Source organism: Danio rerio, chromosome 1, assembly GCF_049306965.1.
Source record: "Danio rerio strain Tuebingen ecotype United States chromosome 1, GRCz12tu, whole genome shotgun sequence".
In the NCBI taxonomy this organism is placed as follows: domain Eukaryota; kingdom Metazoa; phylum Chordata; class Actinopteri; order Cypriniformes; family Danionidae; genus Danio; species Danio rerio.
The window spans coordinates 21,396,961-21,418,158 of NC_133176.1; the positions used below are offsets into that span (position 1 = coordinate 21,396,961).

Below are 21,198 nucleotides of genomic sequence, written 5' to 3' on the forward strand. Positions count from 1 at the left end.
AAACCAGAAAAAGAGGAGAACGGGAGAGGGTGCTGACATCTGAGGTGAGTGATGTATTACGGCAAAATATTAAACCTAAACTTAAGAGCATCAGAATTTGTGATCCGTGACTGTTTAATTCGCGCCGTTTGCCACTTTTTTATGACGACAAGTTTTATTGGTTTTGCAATGCGAAGTTGTGGACGTGCTTCGCCCAAACAGCGATAGCAGAAGGCGGATAGGCGCCTCGGAAGACGGGCTTACAACTAACTGTTCCCAATATTATGCTTACAATTAGTCGAATGAACGTTCAAGCATTGCTACAGCAACATGCACGATACGCCTGGAAACGCTGTAACGATTTTGACGCGCATTTCGTGCTGTTCTGTTCTGTTGGCTTCAGTTGCGATGGAATGGTGTAAACGGGGGTCGTACGTGTGGTCGCAGCCCTCCTTCTCAATATCCCCTGACATAACTGTTTGCTCAGGTTTCCCTTTCGATTCGTCTCTTTCACATGTAATGTCACTTGAACATTAGGTTATAAAATATTAAATAAGAACGATTTACGAACCATGTTTTTGGCCATGGTTATTGGTACGCGCCTCGCCTCTCCCCTCGCAGGTTTTATGGCAGGCTCCAGCCCCCTGTTCAAGGCCAGGCCAATGGAAAAGTCAAAGCAGCGGGAATCGATAATCACACGACTGAAGCAAACGCGCCCGTATGCCCAGTTTAAAGCACCAGCATGTGCATTTATAGAATCATCATAATAGTGTGTATGTGTGTGTGTGTGTATATCCGTAGGCCCATATATATATATATATGTGTGTGCGCGTTATCGCTGTTGCTTTAGGTGCGCGTCGCAGTGGCGAGACTCCAGCCCGGTTTCATGACGCCCGTTCTGCGGCAGGCACCGGCAGCTCTAGGGGCAGACATGCTCACATACGCCGGTCTTCATAACCGTGGAGAAAACTACAATAGCCCGTTATATTGAGTACCAACATAAAACCCTCCACTGTAAAGGCGTTTGTGAGCTCTAGCTGTCGTATATGGTTGTGATGTAGAAAGCGCACTCTGAGAGCAGCTCTGGGAATTGTTATTACTTCAAAGTCTTTGCCACATTTCTGCAAGGCAATATTGGTTTCAGATGAAATGGTAGCGGTGGCTTGTTTGTTTTGTGTTCTGGTTAGTGTGTTTGTAAATTACAAGACGTCATTTCCACCGAGTTGCATCCCTAGCCCGTTCTCTGTTATACACAAGAGATGTAGGGTGTGATTTTGCTTCATGGGATAATTTTTCCTCTCATTACTGCACTGTTTATAAGCTCACAGTAGACTGGGAGATGAATTCATAAATGTTATTAACAGTCTGATTTTTAAAAAATGTATATTAAATTAATGCTGCTTGTACGATTGAGCTGTCTCTATTGTTCAGCAAAACGTGTGGTGTGTAGGTTTGCATCTCATCTTCTAAATACAAAAGGAAAGGGATTAGTAAAATTGTTTGACATTTATTCTTTAATAATATAATATATTTCATAATTATTTTTAATTAAAAAGGATAAGAATAGTAATTACTCAGCAAGCAGATGTCAACATGACGTCAGATTGATTTTGTACCCCAATATCGTGGGACTTAGCATTTTGATTGGAAATGAAAATTAGGTTGACGTCAATGTCCAACGTCGAACAGAAATTGCCTTTTGGTTACTTTCCAATGCAACTAAAAAACAAACAAAATATCAACATCTAATGATGTTATAGCTTGACGTTGTGTGGATGTTACCAATATGACGTTGGATTTCAGTTGTCATACCTGATGGAATAAATGTCAATATTTGATGTTACTTTGACGCTGGTATAAGATGTTGGCTCAACATTAGATATTGGTCAGTTTCCGACACAACATTAAAATCAATCAAATATCAACATCATTCACATCATTATAGGACGTTAAAATAACATTGTCCTTAGATGCTGCTGACCTAAATCTAACCTAATATTAACATCTTATGACGTTGTGTGGCTGCTGGGTAATTCTGTCATAATTTGTCAATTTAAAAAAAAATTCTTAGAAATTTCCTTTGAAATCAATAATTTTTTGCACAGACTTTTAGTTTTTATTTTTTGTATTGATATAAACAACATTTGCAAGGTAATATGTATTACAACAGTAATACGAATTTTGCTGTTTAATACAAGTGTTCTAAAAAGATATATTCACCGTATATGAGGACGTTTTTCAATGAAGTTTTTATTCTTATGTAAACACTGACGAATGCAGCACAAACATGCATGCTTGATGAAAAAGCCTCAAGGTTTGTTTTTTGTGTCAACTTCAAGGCAGTTTTCATATGTGAATTAAAACTATAAATATTTATGCATCCTTCAAAGTTTTATTTATGTAGTGATAAGAGAAAGAAGAGATATTTGTTGTTTGAGTTTATGAGAGTGATGACAGAGTTTTCAATGTGGGATAAACTGACCTCTAACAACATTGTGTTGTCAATTTCGGACCAATTGAGTCATTTTGGAAAAAAATAATTAGGATAATCTGGTCAGTGGTCTAAGTGGTGCTTTGGGGGAAATCTAACAAACACTACTGACTTTTAATATGAACTTTTATTCTACCAAATATATTATGTTTTCATTCTGATTAAAAAATATTATCTGGAAATCATGATATTAATAACAAATATGAATAGGTATCTCATTGTTTATGTTAAAGGCCTCTAAATCTAAGGCTCTAATTGTATTCATTGGCCTAAGTTCCTTGGCAACATTAAAGCAAGGTGTTTCATTACGGAGGGATTTATATCACACGTAACATTTTCCTCATGAAACAGCCAATGCATAAAAACATACAGCTGCCTTTGGATTTTTGTAAGGTGTTTTTTTTGTAAGGGTGTTGTAATATCTGCTTTGTTGGCATCAACAAGAGAATGTCAAAAAGTCCAGCGACTTTTTAGGTGTTAAAGATTTTAAGGTTTTTCATAAGATCGTTTTTTGATGTTCTCTTGGAAACATTCAAACTGCCATCACATTTGTATTGAATTAGTGATCTATAAATAGTGCAAAGTCTTTGTTTATTTGCTGGTTTAAATAATAAGATGTTCAACTTAGACTCTTAGACTTCAGCAGTTGTTCCAGTAAAAGTTGTAAAATTACTTTACAACATCAAGTTTCAAAGACCGAGTGCTGCTGTTATGATGAGTAGGAATTTAGAAACATACCATTTCTTTAAAAATGTGGCCATGCATACTGTTTGCGTAGCGTCGGAAATCTCAGTGTAAACATTTGTCCTTTTCAATGGCGCTGGATTTTATCCTTTCACTGCTTGTCTGTTTGTTGTGCAACAGGGTTTTTTTTTTTCACTCTGCTATAGGAATAGTAACAGTATCCTTGTTAAGGATTCAGATTTCTTGTGCTCTGGCTGGGATAAGGTCGCTGTGTCGGGAATGTGAGTCTTCTGGAATGTTTTGCTGAGGGCTGTTGTGGTCATACAGTCCGGTGCTCATCGGGGTTCATTGTATGACGCAATGACATAACATTCATCATGAGGTTGTATTTCGGTTTGCTGCTTGCACTGGGTTATGGCATTTTATCCAGTTCTCAGCATGCAGACTGCCAGCCTATGCAGAAACAGGATTTTGTTTGGGTGCAAATGTGCTCGCCACCACAGGGTGTTTAGGCTGGTGCTTCTAAGACATTGTTGAAAGTTAAAAGAAATGGATATATTTAAGGCATGTGTTGGCTGCCTCATTCGATGTACATGTCATAAATGAGCAGTTTTGTTTTTGTTTGAAGTTTTTCTCAAATAAAGCTGTACACCATGGGCAAGCATCTGTCAAGGTTGCTCCGGGAAACCAAACCACACCATTCATTCACACATACACAAAATCACTCTACAGTATATTTAAAAAGTGTGTTTGCAGTTCAATATTTAGAAACTAGTCAGTGTTAGTCTTGTCAAAAGTATTTTGATACCAATTGGTACTAAATAAATTAAAGTAAATAATTTATTTCTCATTAACGTAAGCGCTGTTGAGTAGTTCTTAAACACCACTCACTGGCCATTGTGTTCATATTATCAACAAATAGGACTAAAGGTTGTCGATTTACCACTCTTCACTGCTGTTTACCCAGCACTAGCACATATACACAGGCACTTGAGGGTTTGAAAATCCATCAGCTAATCCATCAATGAGCAGACATATAAGGGATCTGCTGAGAGATCAGCTAATAGACGCAGCTTTCAAACACTTTCAAAAAGCAATGGCCTTCAGAGCAATCACAGTTATTTCTGTTGCGCATGTGAGCACAATAATGGTGTTTAAGGACATCCTCAACAGTCCTAATTAAGATTTCCTGTCTGGATTCTACTATTTTGTCTGTGTTTTCCACATCACATAAATCACAGGGCTTAACAAATTAGTTTTTTAATGTTTTACAAATTTACCACTTAAATTGCATGTCCTAACTACCCACAATGAGACACTGCAAAAAATGATGAAAGCTATCTTTTCCATATTAAAAAGTTTTTTTTCCCTAAGCCTAATATGAAATTTTAATATGAAAAAGACAATGCTCTGATTACGAGTCTACTATGTAAACAGTGATTTTTGATTACCTTAATCTAACTTAAGTTATAATCAAACTAAACAGAAATCGAATTTAGGCATGTGGAGCATTCCTATTTTAGCCGCATTATTGAAGTGCAGTACAGACATGTAAACACTAGGGATGTAACGGTATCAGAATTTCACGGTTGGGTAATACCTCGGTATGAATGTCACGGTACGGTATTTATTGAATAATTTACAGGAAAAAACAAAACTTATGAAAATACTCCAAAAAAGTGCCAAAAGTGTCAATGACATACAAATTAGCCATCTATCTGTAAGCTTTAAAACAGGAACTTCAATTTTAATAACAAAAAAATATTAAACCATGTAAAAAAATTAAGTTTCAATTTAGTATTGTTGAAAACTCATCACATTCAACATTTAATCACTCACTCACTTAGATAGAGATGGGTTTAAAGAAAAATTATCATATAAATATAATCTGGTAAAAGCTGGTATCTCTGGGTATTTACAATGTCCCCTGCAACAGAAAAAACCCTCTCATTTGGGACTGAGGTTTCTGGGACAAGAGAGATATGACTTGGCCCAGGTTGACAGCAGTGGGTAACGTTGTGCATTGTCTTTCCCCCACTTGAGAGGACAAACCATGAGTGAGATAGAGGTCTCATGTCTGCATCAATCTGAACAGTGTGCTGACAACACCGCTATTCAGTACGCGCGCGACAACACAGCTGATAAGAACTCGCGCGACAACACCGCTATTCAGTACGCGCACGACAACACAGCTTATAAAAACTCGCGCGACAACACCGCTATTCAGTACGCGCGCGGCGACAACACCCGCTTTAGAGTTTTCCAGCTCTTTTTCATCCCCGCTTCTAGCAGCACACTCCATTTCCGCATTACTGGATCTGTAGCGACAACAGACCGCAAGGGATTATGGCCAAGCCTGGGCTGGTGGGAATTGTAGTTTTCGCTACCTCCCGTTCGCTTCATTCGCCTGAGCAAATTTTCTCAGAAGACCTATAGTTTTACCGAGTCATGCGACTACCGTAATATCGAAAAAAATTAATATTGCGGTATGACGGTATTTACAATACCGTTACATCCCTAGTAAACACCTTAATCAAACAATTACTATCGTGTAGGATTTTAGCCGCATTAGTCTATACACCCGTGGCTGTCTGACACTATTCTCTGCACCTTCCGAGTCAGTAAAGGGCACAGACACCTGCATCACAAAATATGGAGGTTTTTTTTCCCATGCGGCGTGCGGTGTCAAATTCGATTAAAACTAAACTCTTCCAGCAGTTTATACTTGCATCCAATATCTTGTTTGTCACGGGGGAATACTTGAAACATTCCTAAATGAAAGTGAAAGTGCCAAACTGCAGTTAAAGTAAATTAAAAATGAAACACCTAAAATTACACAAAACTCCAGAGAGAGTGAATAGTGTGGTGACCCAATGATGTTAATTGAACTATGTGCAATAACATGTAAAATGGGATCCTAAAAGGAACATTCAAAAGGCAACTCATGTAGACACCTAATCATATTATTGTCCTCAGATTATGGCAAATAATTTGATTACTGATGTTCATGTAAACATTGTCAGTGTGACTGGATAACAGCATAATAAACTGTTATAACATTCATCACCTCAGATGCTGAATATGTATTTTAAGTAGCATAAAAAGTTATCAATGTGAGTTTAAAAACAACTTTACACTGCATTTATAGCCATACTGAAAGCACCATTACCTATTATTAGTTTACCTCAGATCTTGAAAATAAAATAGCTAGCAAACATATAGTTTATTCATGAACATCAGAAATATAGACTGATTTCACATGGCCACCATTTTTAAAAGCGAAATCGAGGCTGCGGTAGGAAGAAACACGGAAGTATCGTTGGGAGTTACATAGGAACCTTTGTGTACCGGGCTGTATATCTTACCAGCAAAGAGAAAGTGACTCCGGTTTCCCCCACAGTCCAAAGACATGCGGTACTGGTGAATTGGGTAGGCTAAATTGTCCACAGTGTGTTAGTGTGCATGAATGTGTATGGATGTTTCCCAGAGATGGGTTGCGGCTGGAAGGGCATCCGACGCGTAAAACATATGCTGAATAAGTTGGTGGTTCATTCCGCTGTGGTGACCCCAGGTTAAAAAAGGGACTACGCCGAAAAGCTTATCTGTAGTATTTAAATGTTTCTGTCGTGTTGCTTCTGGTGCGGACAGCAAAATTGCATGTCACTAGAATATTGTGGAGTTGCATGTTGTTACGACTTGTTAGTTACGACTACTGCTGATATTTTGTAACAGAAGGATTAGTCTCATGGTTCAAATTTAAAACAAGCTAAAGATTTGTTAACTATCATTGTATTCACATTAATGTGTGATTCATTCTCGCCTATTTTACAAACTGAGGGGCAAATATTTTTTTTCTGCTGGCACAGATGCTGTACATGGAGCTTAACTTGTGTTAAACCCAGAACATTCCTTCATGCAGCAGCTGCTGTCATTTTCATACTGCTCCATCTGCAAGTCTTTTTTTAAGGCATATTGCAACATTAAAATCCATCCATTTTTTTTTTCAGATTTTCAGTTGCCCTTGCAATATTTTTAATTGTCTCACCACAAACAAAACAAATAAACAAAAATAATGAAACAATTAAACGTTTTGTTTGTGCTGCAAAATGCTTCATATTCCTTAATAACACATCTGTTGTATTTGCTGTAATTTGCTTGTTTTGATTACTTAATAGCTGGAAATTACACAGCTGTTACCGTCATTATTACCGCGCTTTGATTTGCCTGTAATTGTTTCATTTTTTAATCATTTACATTTTACAGCTCAGTAGCCTTATATTTATTTGTCTTTAACCAGTATTTTAATCTAGACTTAATATTCATGATATTTTATCTTAATGTAAATACCAGATGAGACAGTATGTTTTTTTATATTATTTATGTCACAAAACATTTGTTTTTTTTTAATTTTTCAACACCTGTCTTTTTATTTTTCACACACACACACACACACACACACACACACACACACACACACACACACACACACACACACACACACACACACACACACACACACACACACACACACACACACACACACACACACACACACACAGACTCTCACGACCTTCTCCAGCAGCAGATATGTCAGTGGATTGGTAAGCTGTCATTGTTGCAGCGCCTGTGTGGTTTTTTTTAGGTAAGTGATGTGATGTCACTGCTAATAGGAGCGTCCTCTGGGCACACACACTCTCTTTCTTTATGTGCGTTTTGTTTTATATTCCAGCAGGCTGCTGCACTGTGTCTCTGTCTCCCTCTTTAAGGGTCTGGACTTGCTGACTGAGGAAAAAGTGAGTCATAGGGGGATAGAGAGGGAAAGAGAGAGAGAGACTGCAGTTGATGGCTTAGAGGGGTGTGTGCCTGCACCCCTGTAGTACATCTGCACTGTTGGGTTATTGCTCTCTTATATTGTTTTACAGGAAGGTGCTTTTACTGCAGGCATTCTGAGGTCTTCATTATTATGGGAATTGAATGAAGGCTTTAAATGTAAATATAATTATTTGCTACTTTAGTTTTGTGAAGCTTAAGTACCCACAGGGCACTTTGAAACAACATAATTCAGCTCAGATTAAACATTTAGAAGGCTGATTAGTATTTTTAGCTGACAAACCGCACAGCAGTTTGATAAGGATGGTTAGTCAGAAGTAGTTTGGCTTTTATTTGATTGTGCCATTGTTGTAATACAGATTGTTTTGCATTTGTGGTTTGTTAGAAAAGTTTGATGCTTGCTCTTTAAAATGTTATTTGTTTTTGTATTTTTTGCATTTTGTCAGAATGGTGATGAAATTATAATGATTGGAATAATCTCTGTAGCAAGCAGTATGAGGCAGGTGGATCAAATGTTAATGAGGGACACTCTCCCTGACCATTCACACCGGTCTTGGGTCCCACAGAGAGATGAAAGGAGGAGGGATGACAGTGGAATATGAGAGAGGAGCAGGCCTCAGCTATTTGTTTATGCTCCTGCAGAAGTCATCAGCGAGGGGCTGCTGTTTACTTCATTTTGCTGTTTGTTTATTTTATAAGTGAAGTTTGTGTTCATTGTTCATGTGTTTTCATGCAATCTCAATAAATGGCTACATAAAAGGCCTTGATGACGGCCTGGATAGGCAAATGTTTTTAACTTGCTCCACCAAAAAATAAAAATAGTTATTTCTTAGCCACATATATGAACTATTGTGTCAAAACAAGTCAAATATGCGGTAGTTTTCATACGTTGACTTTTCATTCAACATAACTTCTTTAAAAAAAATTTTAACCTACAGTAACAGTCATGTAAGTGTATGCGCAACAGTCTGTCAGATTAAAGGTCCTAGAAAGTAAACAAGTAAACTCTAAATAATCTTAGAGGACTCGTGTCAATGGAGTTGTGTTCAGTAAAGTTTTATAAACTCATTTCGAGAGGAGCATGTGATGTGATTGATTGCGGCTGGCCTTTTATCCGTAATCAGCAATAATCCAATCAGATTGATTCAAGGTTACAATAAATAGATTGAAATCTCCCTACTACACAGTAAAATCCGCTGTGTTAATTAAGCTGTGTTAATCTGCATTTACTCAAAATGAGTTAATTTTACAAGAAACGGTGAAAGACACCCCCTTGTGTTGGTGAAAATGATCAGAGTTGTATTCTACGTCGTTAACTTTGCTCTGTTAAGCTCCGCCCCTCAATCTACCCCCTGCAGAGAACGTGTTGGAGTTTTGTCGGCGCCATTTTCTGCTCCCTCGTGCGTATAGGTAAGCTCTCTTGTTTAACGTCTTAAAACATCATTTTATCGATTTATATGAGTAAATGTGCTAATACAACGGTATATGTTGTACTTTGATGAGTTTTGTTTGTTAAAACATTGATTATGAGTCACTTTGTGACCGTGTAATTCGATCGATTTTATCAGTGTGGTCACCTTAACGTTAAAGATGAAGCTTAAACGATGCCAATGATCTTACTTAAATTGTTTTTGCGATTTCTAATCTTACTTTTGTATTCATTTAGTTTTGTACTGTGAACTCTCTGAAGAAGACGTTAACGTTAGGCTACATTTAGCCTCGAAGTTTTGCTTTCAAGAGCAACTCTGCAATGTTCCAGGTAACTGTTAGGTCAGTATTTTGTTGTTTCAACATATTAAGATGGTAACTTACAGAGAAAGTTATATGATATAAACATATGTAGTGTAAAATTAACTGTCTCTGTATGGCTGTCCAGCTCACTGCTGGTTAAATATTTTCAGTCAATTTCAAATTAACGTTACTTCCTAATTAACGTTTCTCTGTTAAGAGGTTGCATTTTAACAGCTTGTTAGTGTTGTCATGATACTGTTTTTCGGTAGCAATTAACGTTACTGAAATTCGCTGTTGAGCGCGGTCCTAAACCCCGCCGTTTGGCCGTGAAGGTCATCAGTTCACCGCACTTAACGTTAACCGCTGTTTACCGAGTGCAAACACCGATACAGAGACAGCGGATCATTTTAAAACTGTGAATCATCAGCGGATCTCTTAAATGTCAGCCCATAGACACGCCAGCTCATCTTCGCGGCTTTTAAAACGATCAAGTGGTGTGCATCTGTGCTTGTGCCCGGTAAACAGTGGTGACATGTAGTGATGGGTCGTTCATAAACGATTCGTTCATTTTGAATGAATCTTTTGTATGACTCGAAAACGTTGAGTCCTTTCGGAGTGATTCGTTTAATTGCACAATTGTGCTGGTGGAGCAGAAGATTCGTTCCTTTTCGAGTCTTCTAAGTTATGTGCTTTGAGTCGTTCGTTCATCGCGTGAAAGACAGAAGCCAGTCATGCATTTAGAGCCGGAAAAAGTTTTGATTCGTTCATTTATCGAGTCTTCGGATTTGATTCATCTCTCTTCACGTGCTGCCACATGATAAACGAACGACTCAAAAACCAGAAGACTCGAGAGGTAAACTAAAAATCATGGCTCCTTTTGGCAGCTTAATTAATGTGGGTCTGTGTGACGTGAACGAACCACTGACGTTTGAAGACCTGAAGCTGATAATCGTAGACAAAAGACCAGGTAAACAATAAATGATGATTTACTCTTACAGCATTCCAAGTTATGACTTGTTTGTGTAATGTGGCAACGTCTGTGCTAGTTGTAGATGAGTTTGGAAACAACTTATTACATTTTAATAATATTTTGGCTACTCAAAAACACTTAAATATTAGCGGAAATGGATGCTTTTAATTCCAGTACCAATTGGTACCAAAATTCAGTATCATGACAACCCTTCAGCACAGACATTATTTCAAAACTAAGTGGATTAGAATCATTTTTTTCTATGGTGAATGTATGTTATACTTTGACATAACAGGAAAATGATTGTTGACATATTGGTGTTTTCTTTTCCCCCAAGTTTCTGTGCATATAAGGCTCTACAGATCACATTGTGAGTAAAACCTTTAAGTACTTGTGTAATTACTTTACTAACTGGGATGACCAATTCTTAAATAATAAATATATGTTAATGGTTATAAAATCTTGCAAAAATTTATAAACCTATGTGCCATTTTTGTGTCATTTATTAATTTATGTATGATTAAAGTCCCCCCCCATTGGCACCTGTATGAAACATTCTCATTTTTCTTACAGAGCATGCTGGTAAAGGTGAAATTTGGGGATGCACAAAAGTTTGTTAAAATAGCCCATCTGAACCTGGAGGACTTTTTGTCTGCAGGTAAAAAAACAATTACACTTTTGTTATTCAGATTTCTTATTTGGTATGTGGTCAATTTAAATACTGATGTATATGCTGCTGTGTTATGTTTCCAGATGATATTCAGAGTTACCAGTATATAACTGATCAGCTTTCACATTTTATTATTATTATGCAATATATTATTTATGTATTGTTTAGCCTTTTTGAAGTTTGGGGTTCCAAATGTACCTGAGAACGTGAAGGTTGTGGATGAATCTGGGACTGAGGTGGATGGTGATGTTTTTGAGGAGTTAATCAAAGATCCCTCCGTTGGCGTTCTCACCATAAAACATGGTGCAGGTTTGTATTTTATCACATTATTTGACTGTAATGTTTCACATTTTTTGTCATAGAGACTTCCTCACCCCCCCCTCCTTATATTGTTTATGCAAACAGATTTGGAACCGGCCTCTCCACAATCATCTTCTATGCATTTAGATCAGTCTCTGTCTTCATCCATTGACTCCCTTGACTCTCAGGATACAGTCATTATTGAAGAAGGCCCTGACAGTAAGCGAATGAAGCTGGATGATGAAGCAAAAAAGGTGGACTTTTTTTTTCTACATAAAAATGATTTAAATTGAAAAAATATATAATTTACATTTAATTTAAATTCATTTTTTGCTTTTTGTTAGGTGTGTTTGTTTAATTTGTTTATAACCTGCCTTTTCCCCTCTTATTTTAAAGCTGGTGCAATCTGTTCTCGTCAAAAAACCTGGAGGCGAGAGTATAATAAATGAGTATAACAGAACAAAGGCTTTGAAGGATGAAACGAGGAGAAAAATGGTTAATATCCTGGCAGCTGATATGACCGAAAAAAATGGGTAATCTGCAAAGTACTGATTTGTGTGTACACATAGCTACTTGATATAGTTGTGGATTTATTTATTTTATTATTTTTTTATAATTAATCATTATTTTGCAGAGGGTCCCCACCAAGGCTGGTCAAAGAAAAATATGCCAGAGGAATCGTGGCTTTGTTCCCTTACCTCAGTGACCCCTATTCCAAAAATGGCTTTGTAAGTCTTGCACCTTTTTAAAATTTTACATTTGTGTTGTCACGTTTTTTTTTTTTTTACACACCTATACTACAGATGGTATATTTTGCTCCTGTGTCCCCCTTTTTACCCATTTTTATCTCTTTAGGAGCATTACTATGATGGTGAGAGTGGCACCGGATATTTGGCATGGAGAATCAAAACTATTCAGAGAAACCTGGCTAAAGAACGACGAGGATCATTTGAAGGTACAAAATGAACTTCAGAAATGTAGCAATCTAATTTTCTTTGTGCTTGGATGATTATTTTTTTTATTTTGTATAAACAAACAGTTAAAATTAGTTTTGTTGTTTGTTAGGTCAAGTGTTGTATGCTGAGCGGGGATCCGGTGGACCAACTGTAGCAAGGCATTCAAAGTTTACTCCAGAGATTGTCCTTAGTGAGGATGAATGCAAGGAAGCAATTGCATTCATGAACCATTCTGCTGATGAGGATGCCATCAAGAAGAAAATGAAACTGACATTTGACTATCGTCGTAAGATGGTTCTTGATCCCATGCAGTCCAGTGATCTATTGACAATTTTTCCTCGTTTCAAGGACATTAAAGGCTTGGTAAGTGTTTATAATCATATTTGATAAATGGTTTGTTGTATAAAAATCAAATAGTCAGTGGTGACATGAGTTTAAAGATTTGCCCTAAGCATTACAATAATTAAAATGTTATGCTTATTAGATTGAGCAAGACTTTGTTCTGATGTTTGGAGAAGGAGTGTCAGGCAAGCTGCTAGAGAAGTGGACAACAGCATTCAAGAAAAAAGTCATTCAGCAGTGCAAAAGACTTCCTGCAACCAGCGATTTACAGGAACTTTTGCTAGCAGCAGAATCTCTTCGTGATGACACTGAAGAAGATGTTCATATTGGTAAGAATTTTGATTAATGTTTAGGTAATGTTTCATACCATGGTTATTATAATATTTAAAGGAACCCAAGCATGAATGAAGTTAGCCATAGTTACACACTGTCAGTTTAATTTTTAATTGTTCATATTCAATTGGAATTCATTCATATATATGTGTGTGTATTATTGCAAATCATATTCATCAATTTTTTTTATATTTTGGTAGTTTGGATCAAAGTTTTATCAGATTTACAAATAATTGGATTCAAACTAAGATTGTTAATGTAGCTTTAGTCACTTTGTATATATTTTTGGCTTTTTTATGTAGTTAACTTCTAGTTTTCCACATTGTTTTGCTGCGAGTTAACATTTATTATATTAACCAATTGTTTGTTACCTGTTTAAACAGTTTGGGACAGCGACCTTGCTTCAGTACTACTACTGTTGCATCTGATTCCACCATCTGCTCAAGGCCGGAAGAGACCAGGGAAAGTTTCTGCTTCTCAAGCAGAAAATCATCTTGTTGTCTTCAAGAAGGTTTGTTTGCTGGTTTTATTTAATGATTGTTCTGTCATAGTTTGTTATTATTTAACTTGTTAGTGATGTTTCTTTTTTACTTGCTTGCTTTTTTTTTTTTTTTAGAGTGGAACAAACATCGAGGAGCATCTGCAAGACATCTCTGCGAGCGCTCAGCCCTATCTCCTGGCTGTAGGTCCTCAGAAGGATTCAATTCACCAGTTCTTCATCATCCTTGATCAGCATGCCATTCCATGCAAGTCCACCTCTTCTCTTGGTGCCTTTGATGAACTGTTTAAGGCACATTATGTTTTTGGCACCTCTTACAACACCATGCTGCACAACATGTACACTTTCATTCAAACCACTGTGTACAACATAGATGTTGGGAAAGTGAAAGAAAGTCCTCGTGTTGCTGAGGTTAGGGCAAGGCTGCTTAACTAGGTGCCTAAAGTTCCAGTGCACTCATGAAGTGTTTTGTTTGTGAGACAGAATTAAATGGTTCAAAATTGCTTGTTAGGCACTTCAGATTTGTTCATGGTTTGGTTCCTGGAAAGAGCCTTCGACTTAAATGTGTAGAGGCAGGATGCGGTTCTGAGTTTGGTACCTTCTCAGGTTTTAGAAAACATTTGAATATAAAACATCCTGAACAATGTGAACAGAGTTGTGACCCTAGTGGCATCTGTGAGACAGAGGAAGAAAATAGTGCTGCAATGTTCCACCAGAGTGACAGTGCTGAAGATGTGGCCACAACATCTGTAATGTTAAAGTCTAATAAGAACACTTTAGATATGTGTGCGTCTGCTGTTGCACAACTTAAAGTTGCTGGTTTAAGTCAGTCTGCAATAAATGGTTTTGTTTCATCTATGGAAGAAGTGGTTTTTGAGATTCATAGTCAAGCCCAGGATGCAGCTTTGCTCTGTATATCTTCTGAGGACACTGTTAGTAAAAGGAAAATAGAGGAATCTTTTACAAATTTAGAAAATCCATTTACTTTGTTAAATTCGGAAGTCAAGCGACAGCGACTGTTTACAGCGAAATGGGGGATTGTTGAACCTAGTGAAATAGTACTCGGCACAAGATTTGACAGCAGAAGAAATAAAACTACAGGAACATTTGATCAAGTTGTTGTGACTGATAAATTTTCTTATATTCCCATTTTAGAAACACTAAAGACAATTTTAAAAAATCCACAACTTACCGATTTGTTTAAACCCAGGCACATTTCAAAGGAAGGAATTTATGTGGACTTAAGTGATGCAGCACATTTTAAAAGCAGTCCTTTATTTTCTACAGAAAAAGATGCCTTACAAATTCAGTTATTTTATGATGATTTTGAGACCGCTAATCCACTGGGCTCAAAGAAAGGTATACATAAATTGGGTGCAATCTATTTTTCATTAAGAAATTTCCCACCAGTTTTTAACTCCTCACTGGTTAATATTCATTTATGTGCCCTCTTTCATGCACAGGATGTTAAGCGCTATGGTTTTAACTCCATAATTGAGCCCCTGGTCAATGATCTGAAAGTGCTTGAAATTGAGGGAGTTAAGAATCCAGTGTCTGGAAGATGCATTAAGGGTACTATCGTTCAAGTCACAGGGGATAACCTAGGTCTGCACAGCTTGTTTGGCTTTCTGGAATCATTTGGGGCTCGATATTGTTGTCGTTTTTGTCTGCTTGAGAAGCATCAGTTTCAGTCAGTGTTCTCTGAAGATAGTCCTGAGGTTGAACTAAGAACTGCTGAGATGCATGCTCTGCATTGTGAAACTTTACAGTCTGATTCTACACTACCTCACGTGTATGGTGTCAAAAGGGCATGCTTATTAAATTCCCTCAAATATTTCAACACAGCCACCAATTTTGCTGTTGATATAATGCACGACATTCTAGAAGGAGTTGCCCAGCTAGAGGTAAAACTTGTTCTGCAGTACATTCAGCATAATTTTCTGAGTGCCAATGATCTTGATGGTAGAGTACATGCTTTTGACTATGGTTACAATCAGCAGAGAAACCGTCCTCCAAAAGTCAAATTGCTTGATGGAAGCAATGATTTAGGTTTAAATGCTATTCAATCTTGGTGCTTATTGCGCAATTTGCCTTTAATATTTGGAGATTTAATACATAAAGATGATAAACACTGGCATCTTTTGCTTTTACTTCTGCAGATTGTTAACATTGTCTTTTCACCTGTCTTAACAGATGGCATGACCACTTATCTTAAACATTTGATAATTGAACATCATCGGCTATTTAAAATGTTATTTCCCCAAAAAAATCTTCTGCCAAAACATCACATCATGATACATTACCCACAATGTATAAGGAAAATTGGTCCAATTTTGCACACATGGTGTATGCGTTATGAAGCTAAGCACAAATTCTTTAAAACACAATTAAAAAGTTTCAAAAACATCACCAAAACACTAGCCAAAAAGCACCAGAGTTGTATGGCAATGTATTGGGAGTCTTTTAGCCAGTACAGACTGACTCTTGGCCCAGGAAAGATGGTGGAACTCAGGGAAATTAGAGGTGGCCCAGAGATTGCTTCAAAATTAGGTGTGGTAATATCTGAAATAGTCTATGCTGTAAAGTGGATCAAACATCATGGCACAGAGTATCGTCCTGACTTTATTATCTGCACAGAAGTAGCACATGAGATGCCAGTGTTTTGTAAGATCATGACTATAGCTGTCAAAAATGAAAATGTACTGTTATGTGGCACACTAATGGAAACTGTATGTTTTGATGAGCATTACTATGCTTTTACAGTCAGACTGCATCCAGACAAAGTTTTAACAGTTGTCAATGTAAATGAGCTGTGTTATTTCAAACCATTTGATCTTCAAAGAAAATATGGTACAACCGATTCTGTACTTCATATTGTACCATATTGCCATTTTATGCAGACTTGAAATTTTTGCACTGTATTTTTGTAAGCCTGAATGTTTTAATAAAAGTTTTAACTGATATTGAGTTTCGTTTTCTGTTTTATTTGTTGTTTAATGTTTTTTTAGTATGTTCAGTAGCATTAAAAAATTGCACCAGAGTGAAATAATGACAGTTAAAGCAACACCATATGGGTTGTAAATCAACTCTTTATTAGTGATGTATTAACATTTGACCGGAGTTGATTTCTGTTTGGTGTTAAATTAAGGAACACCAGACAGAGTTAATTTCTGTTCAGAGTTAAACACCTTAACAATTTTCAGTGTTGACCAGTGTTAAATTTTAACTCAAAATTGAGTTAATTTTACTCTGAAAATATAACACAATGAAAAGTGTTAATTTAACACCAATTCTGAGTGGGACCAAATACACTCACGTGCAGTGTTAAATTTAACTCTTTAAGAGTTTATTCAACACAGCAAAATTTACTGTGTACCTTGGGCCCTATCATACACCCGGCGCAGTGTGGCGCAAGACGTGGCGCAGTAGTCTTTTGGTAGTTTTAGCTTGGTGCAAGAGTCGTTTTGAGGTGTTGCGCTACGCTCTTTAAATAGCAAATGCATTAGCGCTCATTTTTGCGCCCATAGGCGTTCTGGTCTAAAAAGGAAGGCGTTCTGAGGTAGACCGCTGGCGCGTCGCTATTTTGAGAATCTATAATAGATTTTTCATTAGACCAAAACTAACCCCGTCTAAACTCCGGCGCAAAGTTGCGCCTCGCTTACACACTGCTTAATACGCACAAGAGAGCAATAGGCAAATATCTTTACATATGAAAATATGTAAATATTAAGGATATATATAGGATATAATAAGAATAGATATAGAATATAAATATAAAGGATTAAAATATTACAAAACATATTATTTTCTAGCCTACATAAATATGAAAAACCACTGCTTTTTGAGCACATTTTGCTATTATTATTCATTTATTCGTTTGCTGGAAATTAGAAATAAATTTATAAATAGTTTTGAAACGAATATTTGCGCTTAACAAACAAAAGTATTTATTCATAGACTAATTGATGTCTGTGCGTAAAGGTTTCCCTATCCAAGAGCGAAAGTGAAAGTGATCCATTATCTCTCATTCTCACTCAGTAGATGCTCTGTTTAACAGTTTTCTGTTTAAAAACTGTTAACTGTTAACTGTTTGCTTGTGAAATGCTCATTTTTTCCACTTAGACTTACTTTGCGTCCTGTAAATGGCGAATGCGCTCTTGGCTCTTAAAGGGAATGGGAGATGACATTCTAATTGGTTTATTCTCAAAACACACCTATAACTCATAAAGAAAATAAACTCAACCCTTTTAGAACATGCGCCGCGGCACAAGGCAGATTTCCCGTCCTTAAATTAGCAAAAACGCGTCCTGACACACCCTGAAAGCGTTTGCGCCCTGCGTTTTGCGCTCTACGCATGGACCGTCAAAGTAGAGCCCCTTATCTTTGTTTTGAAAGAATCCCTCCTTCCACCCCATCTCCTCCTTTCCCTTCCTTGACCAGGAGGAGCTCTCGAGACCTACCTAATCTCGTACTAGAGCTGCACAATTAAACGAAAAAAGATGGCGATCCCGATTCAACCCCCTGGACGATCTTAATCCAGCATTTCTACGATTCTGCCAATCATATTTTCAAGTTCAGGAGAGAGGAATAACAAACAATATGTTTGAGAAATAACAATAATGATAGCCGACTCATATTAATCTTTATTTTAAATCTACATAATGGTGAGAAAATTGTAACCCAGCTCACTGACTAGGTCACTTAAACAAATTATAAATAGTTTATTTTAAATTATAACATTTTATTTTATGATTGTGAGGAGAAATATTGAATAAAGTTCATTTATATTATATACATAGTGTTTAAAAGTTAATAATAAATAGAGAATAAAGTAAGTTTTGACTCGGTGGAGGTCGGAGGTTAGCTCCGCCCCCTTGCGTGTGTGTGAGAGCTGCCGGTGACGGAGAGTCACTTTGATTAATCAGCGCGAGCAGATTGAACGACATTAGACACTTTGAAACAGAAGTTTAGATAATCCAAATGATCTAAAAATCATATTGTTTGGGTGATTGACTGAGAAAAGCCCTAAAGTTTCTGATTTTAAGGATAGTAAGCTGACAACAAGTGATAGAAACGAGAGAAGTGCGAGCGGAGCACATTAATGTGATCGAGAGAACATAAAACTTATATTTAATTGAGACACATTCTTCTTTATTCTCCCTGTTCATCTTTATCTTTCCTTGGCCGGGTTTTTTTTGTGTGTGTGCGTGTGTTTCCCCTTTCGATTCTGCTACAATATCCCGATCTGTCCCTGCCGTGGATGCTTTCTCGGTGGTCCGGACATGGCGAGCCGCCCTTCTGAAAGATCATAACTGGAAGTAAATTAATCCGTTGCTCATTGAACTGGTAGGACAAAACATTCTTGCACTTTCACTGCGCTCATATTTTTGTTTTTATTCAATTTTGGATTTTTTCTCTATCTGGACTGATTTTTTGGATTTTTCACATCGAACTGGAGCTAAAAGAACTTTTGAGCGTTGAACATTGGACTTGGACTCTGAATTACTACTTTTATTCAATCTTTTCCTTCGTTTTTTTTTATTTTTCTTCCTCATTGTATATGATTTGTGAAACTGAATTTGTCTGAAGTGAGATTATCATCTGAAGTGTGGTGATTTCATTATATCTTTTATTGTTTTATTCTAGTAGTCACCAAACTGAACTGTTTTGACATTTATTTATTTGTTTTATTTTGTTTTCCTCATCCAACTTGCTTAAACAATATACTTACCTCAGTTATTCAACTTTATCTTTGAGTCTGACTTATTTGACTATCTAAAACTGGTTGTTATTTCTATACACTCTTGCGAGCGAATTAAAATCTTCTGACATCTGGTCCTAATAAGAAAATAGCAAATACTGTAAAAATAACACAATAGAAAACGCATCAATAACACATAGATAAGGGTTACAAAATCATGATCTTTATTTTAAGCAAAAAAATCTTGATTCTAATTGTAGCCAGAATCGTGTAGCTCTATCTCGGACCCCCTTATATGCTTATTGACCAGGCGGGTGCCCTGGGCTCAATTATCTCCGAGCTCAGGGTTTTCTCCCGGGAAAGCATGCCAAACCTGCTACTAGTGTCAAGCATATCTAAGGTCCTGTTTACACTAATGCGTTTTAGTTTGAAAACACATAAGTTTTGCTACGGTTACACCATCCGTCCACATTACGCCCGAGTTTTCGAGCGCCGAAAACGGAGCGTTTTGGAAACGCTGAAGATGGGGCAAAACGGAGACATCTGAAAACGGAGCAGGGCTGCCGACATTCGCCTCTCTGATTGGGACTTTTTCTCAATATTAAGTAGCCTACACACAGTTAAAGTTCTGCATCCTCTCCTTGTAAGTTCAGACTTCGCAAGTTTGATATGGAAAACAGTCTCCCAAGAACATGTCGGGTAAATCTTCAAAGGAAACAGTGTACTGTATAACCTTATTCACATCATCCTGGCTACAATGTTTCACTTTCTTAACAATAAAATAAAAACATAAAGGAACTGCTATTTTCATTTTGATATTAACAACTTAACAGCAGAAATGTTAAGGATTTGTGCTGCATATTTGAACGTCATCTTCACTGTATGCGTATTCATAACAAAACGGAGATTATAACATTACTGCCTCCTTTCATTTTCAGTGAAAATACGAAACAAACCCTATCTTTTGCTGAATATCAGTTTTAATAATCAAAAAAATCTAAAACGCCATTTTAAAACTAAAATACACTAGTGTAAATGGGGCCTAAGTGTGAACTCTTGAAAGGAACATTATTGTAATGATAATTAAACCATATTAGTAAAAACAGTGTTATCAAACAGTACTTAGTTTTTACTGGTATGAATTGTCAGTGGTCTTGATCAAAATATAGATCTGCTCATGAAGAAACAGGAGCTTGTACAGTAAGTGTTTCACTATGCACGCATGATCATCCTCTCATTTTTGTGCTGTTTTCACCTGCTTGCTGTGACTTGCGAGAACACCGGTAGCCTATTTTCATCAGTTGTGCTGCTTCTCAATTTTTAAGATCACATTTGCATGTGTATATTGACACTTATTGGGCCACTGACAGTCCTGTCTGCTGCCTTGAGCATTTCTCACGCTGGCCCGGGACCATATTCTTGAGCCTTGCTTTGTTTTATAAGTTAAGTGAGATATGAAGATTTCTTTTCCTACGAATTGTACATTTTCCTATTTGTACAAATTTAACACCAATTCATCATTTACAAAGCTGTCTGGGGTTGCATTTACTTGCTGGTGCGTGTAACACTACACTACACAATAAACCAGTGATAGGGTTACACATTGAATGCGAAGTGTTATTGGAAATATGCTTGTGAGTCAGGAGTTTTCACACTGGATTTATTGGTAATCGGTGGCCTGTTAGAGGCTTGCGATTCAGCTTGTCTGTTAG

At 37.0% G+C, this 21,198-nt stretch overlaps 2 protein-coding genes across 9 annotated transcripts in view; both read left to right on the top strand.

The window, feature by feature from the left end:
- apbb2b (amyloid beta (A4) precursor protein-binding, family B, member 2b) overlaps positions 1 to 21,198 on the top strand; it is a 102,322-nt gene continuing 81,124 nt past the window's right edge. For all 4 annotated transcript variants that reach the window (XM_688300.11, XM_009307588.5, XM_068221135.2 and 1 more), the window contains exon 1: positions 1 to 44. The gene's annotated coding sequence lies outside the window, so the exon portion shown is untranslated. The remainder of the gene's footprint in view (positions 45 to 21,198) is intronic.
- On the top strand, positions 9,341 to 16,748 carry LOC108183934 (uncharacterized). Of its 5 annotated transcripts, none has more exons than XR_012406008.1 (13): positions 9,341 to 9,394; positions 9,651 to 9,754; positions 11,023 to 11,055; positions 11,259 to 11,343; positions 11,524 to 11,664; positions 11,761 to 11,909; positions 12,052 to 12,188; positions 12,290 to 12,383; positions 12,511 to 12,610; positions 12,721 to 12,974; positions 13,130 to 13,282; positions 13,670 to 13,797; positions 13,903 to 16,748. XR_012406008.1 is itself a non-coding variant. In XM_021471176.3 (13 exons), exons 4-13 carry the CDS (start codon positions 11,262 to 11,264, stop codon positions 14,218 to 14,220), a joined length of 1,590 nt encoding a protein of 529 aa, XP_021326851.1. In that variant the 5' UTR covers positions 9,341 to 9,394; positions 9,651 to 9,754; positions 11,023 to 11,055; positions 11,259 to 11,261; the 3' UTR covers positions 14,221 to 16,748. The 5 variants fall into 5 exon arrangements, 3 of the variants coding, with proteins under 3 accessions (XP_021326851.1, XP_073806721.1, XP_073806712.1); XR_012406009.1 differs by having other exon boundaries at positions 9,651 to 9,743; XM_021471176.3 differs by having other exon boundaries at positions 13,096 to 13,282.

Coding starts and splice junctions, on each gene's coding strand:
- LOC108183934 (XM_073950611.1), top strand. Junction 12,189..12,289: donor GATATGACCGAAAAAAATGG/GTAATCTGCAAA, acceptor ATTATTTTGCAG/AGGGTCCCCACCAAGGCTGG. Junction 12,975..13,095: donor TCAAGGACATTAAAGGCTTG/GTAAGTGTTTAT, acceptor TATGCTTATTAG/ATTGAGCAAGACTTTGTTCT.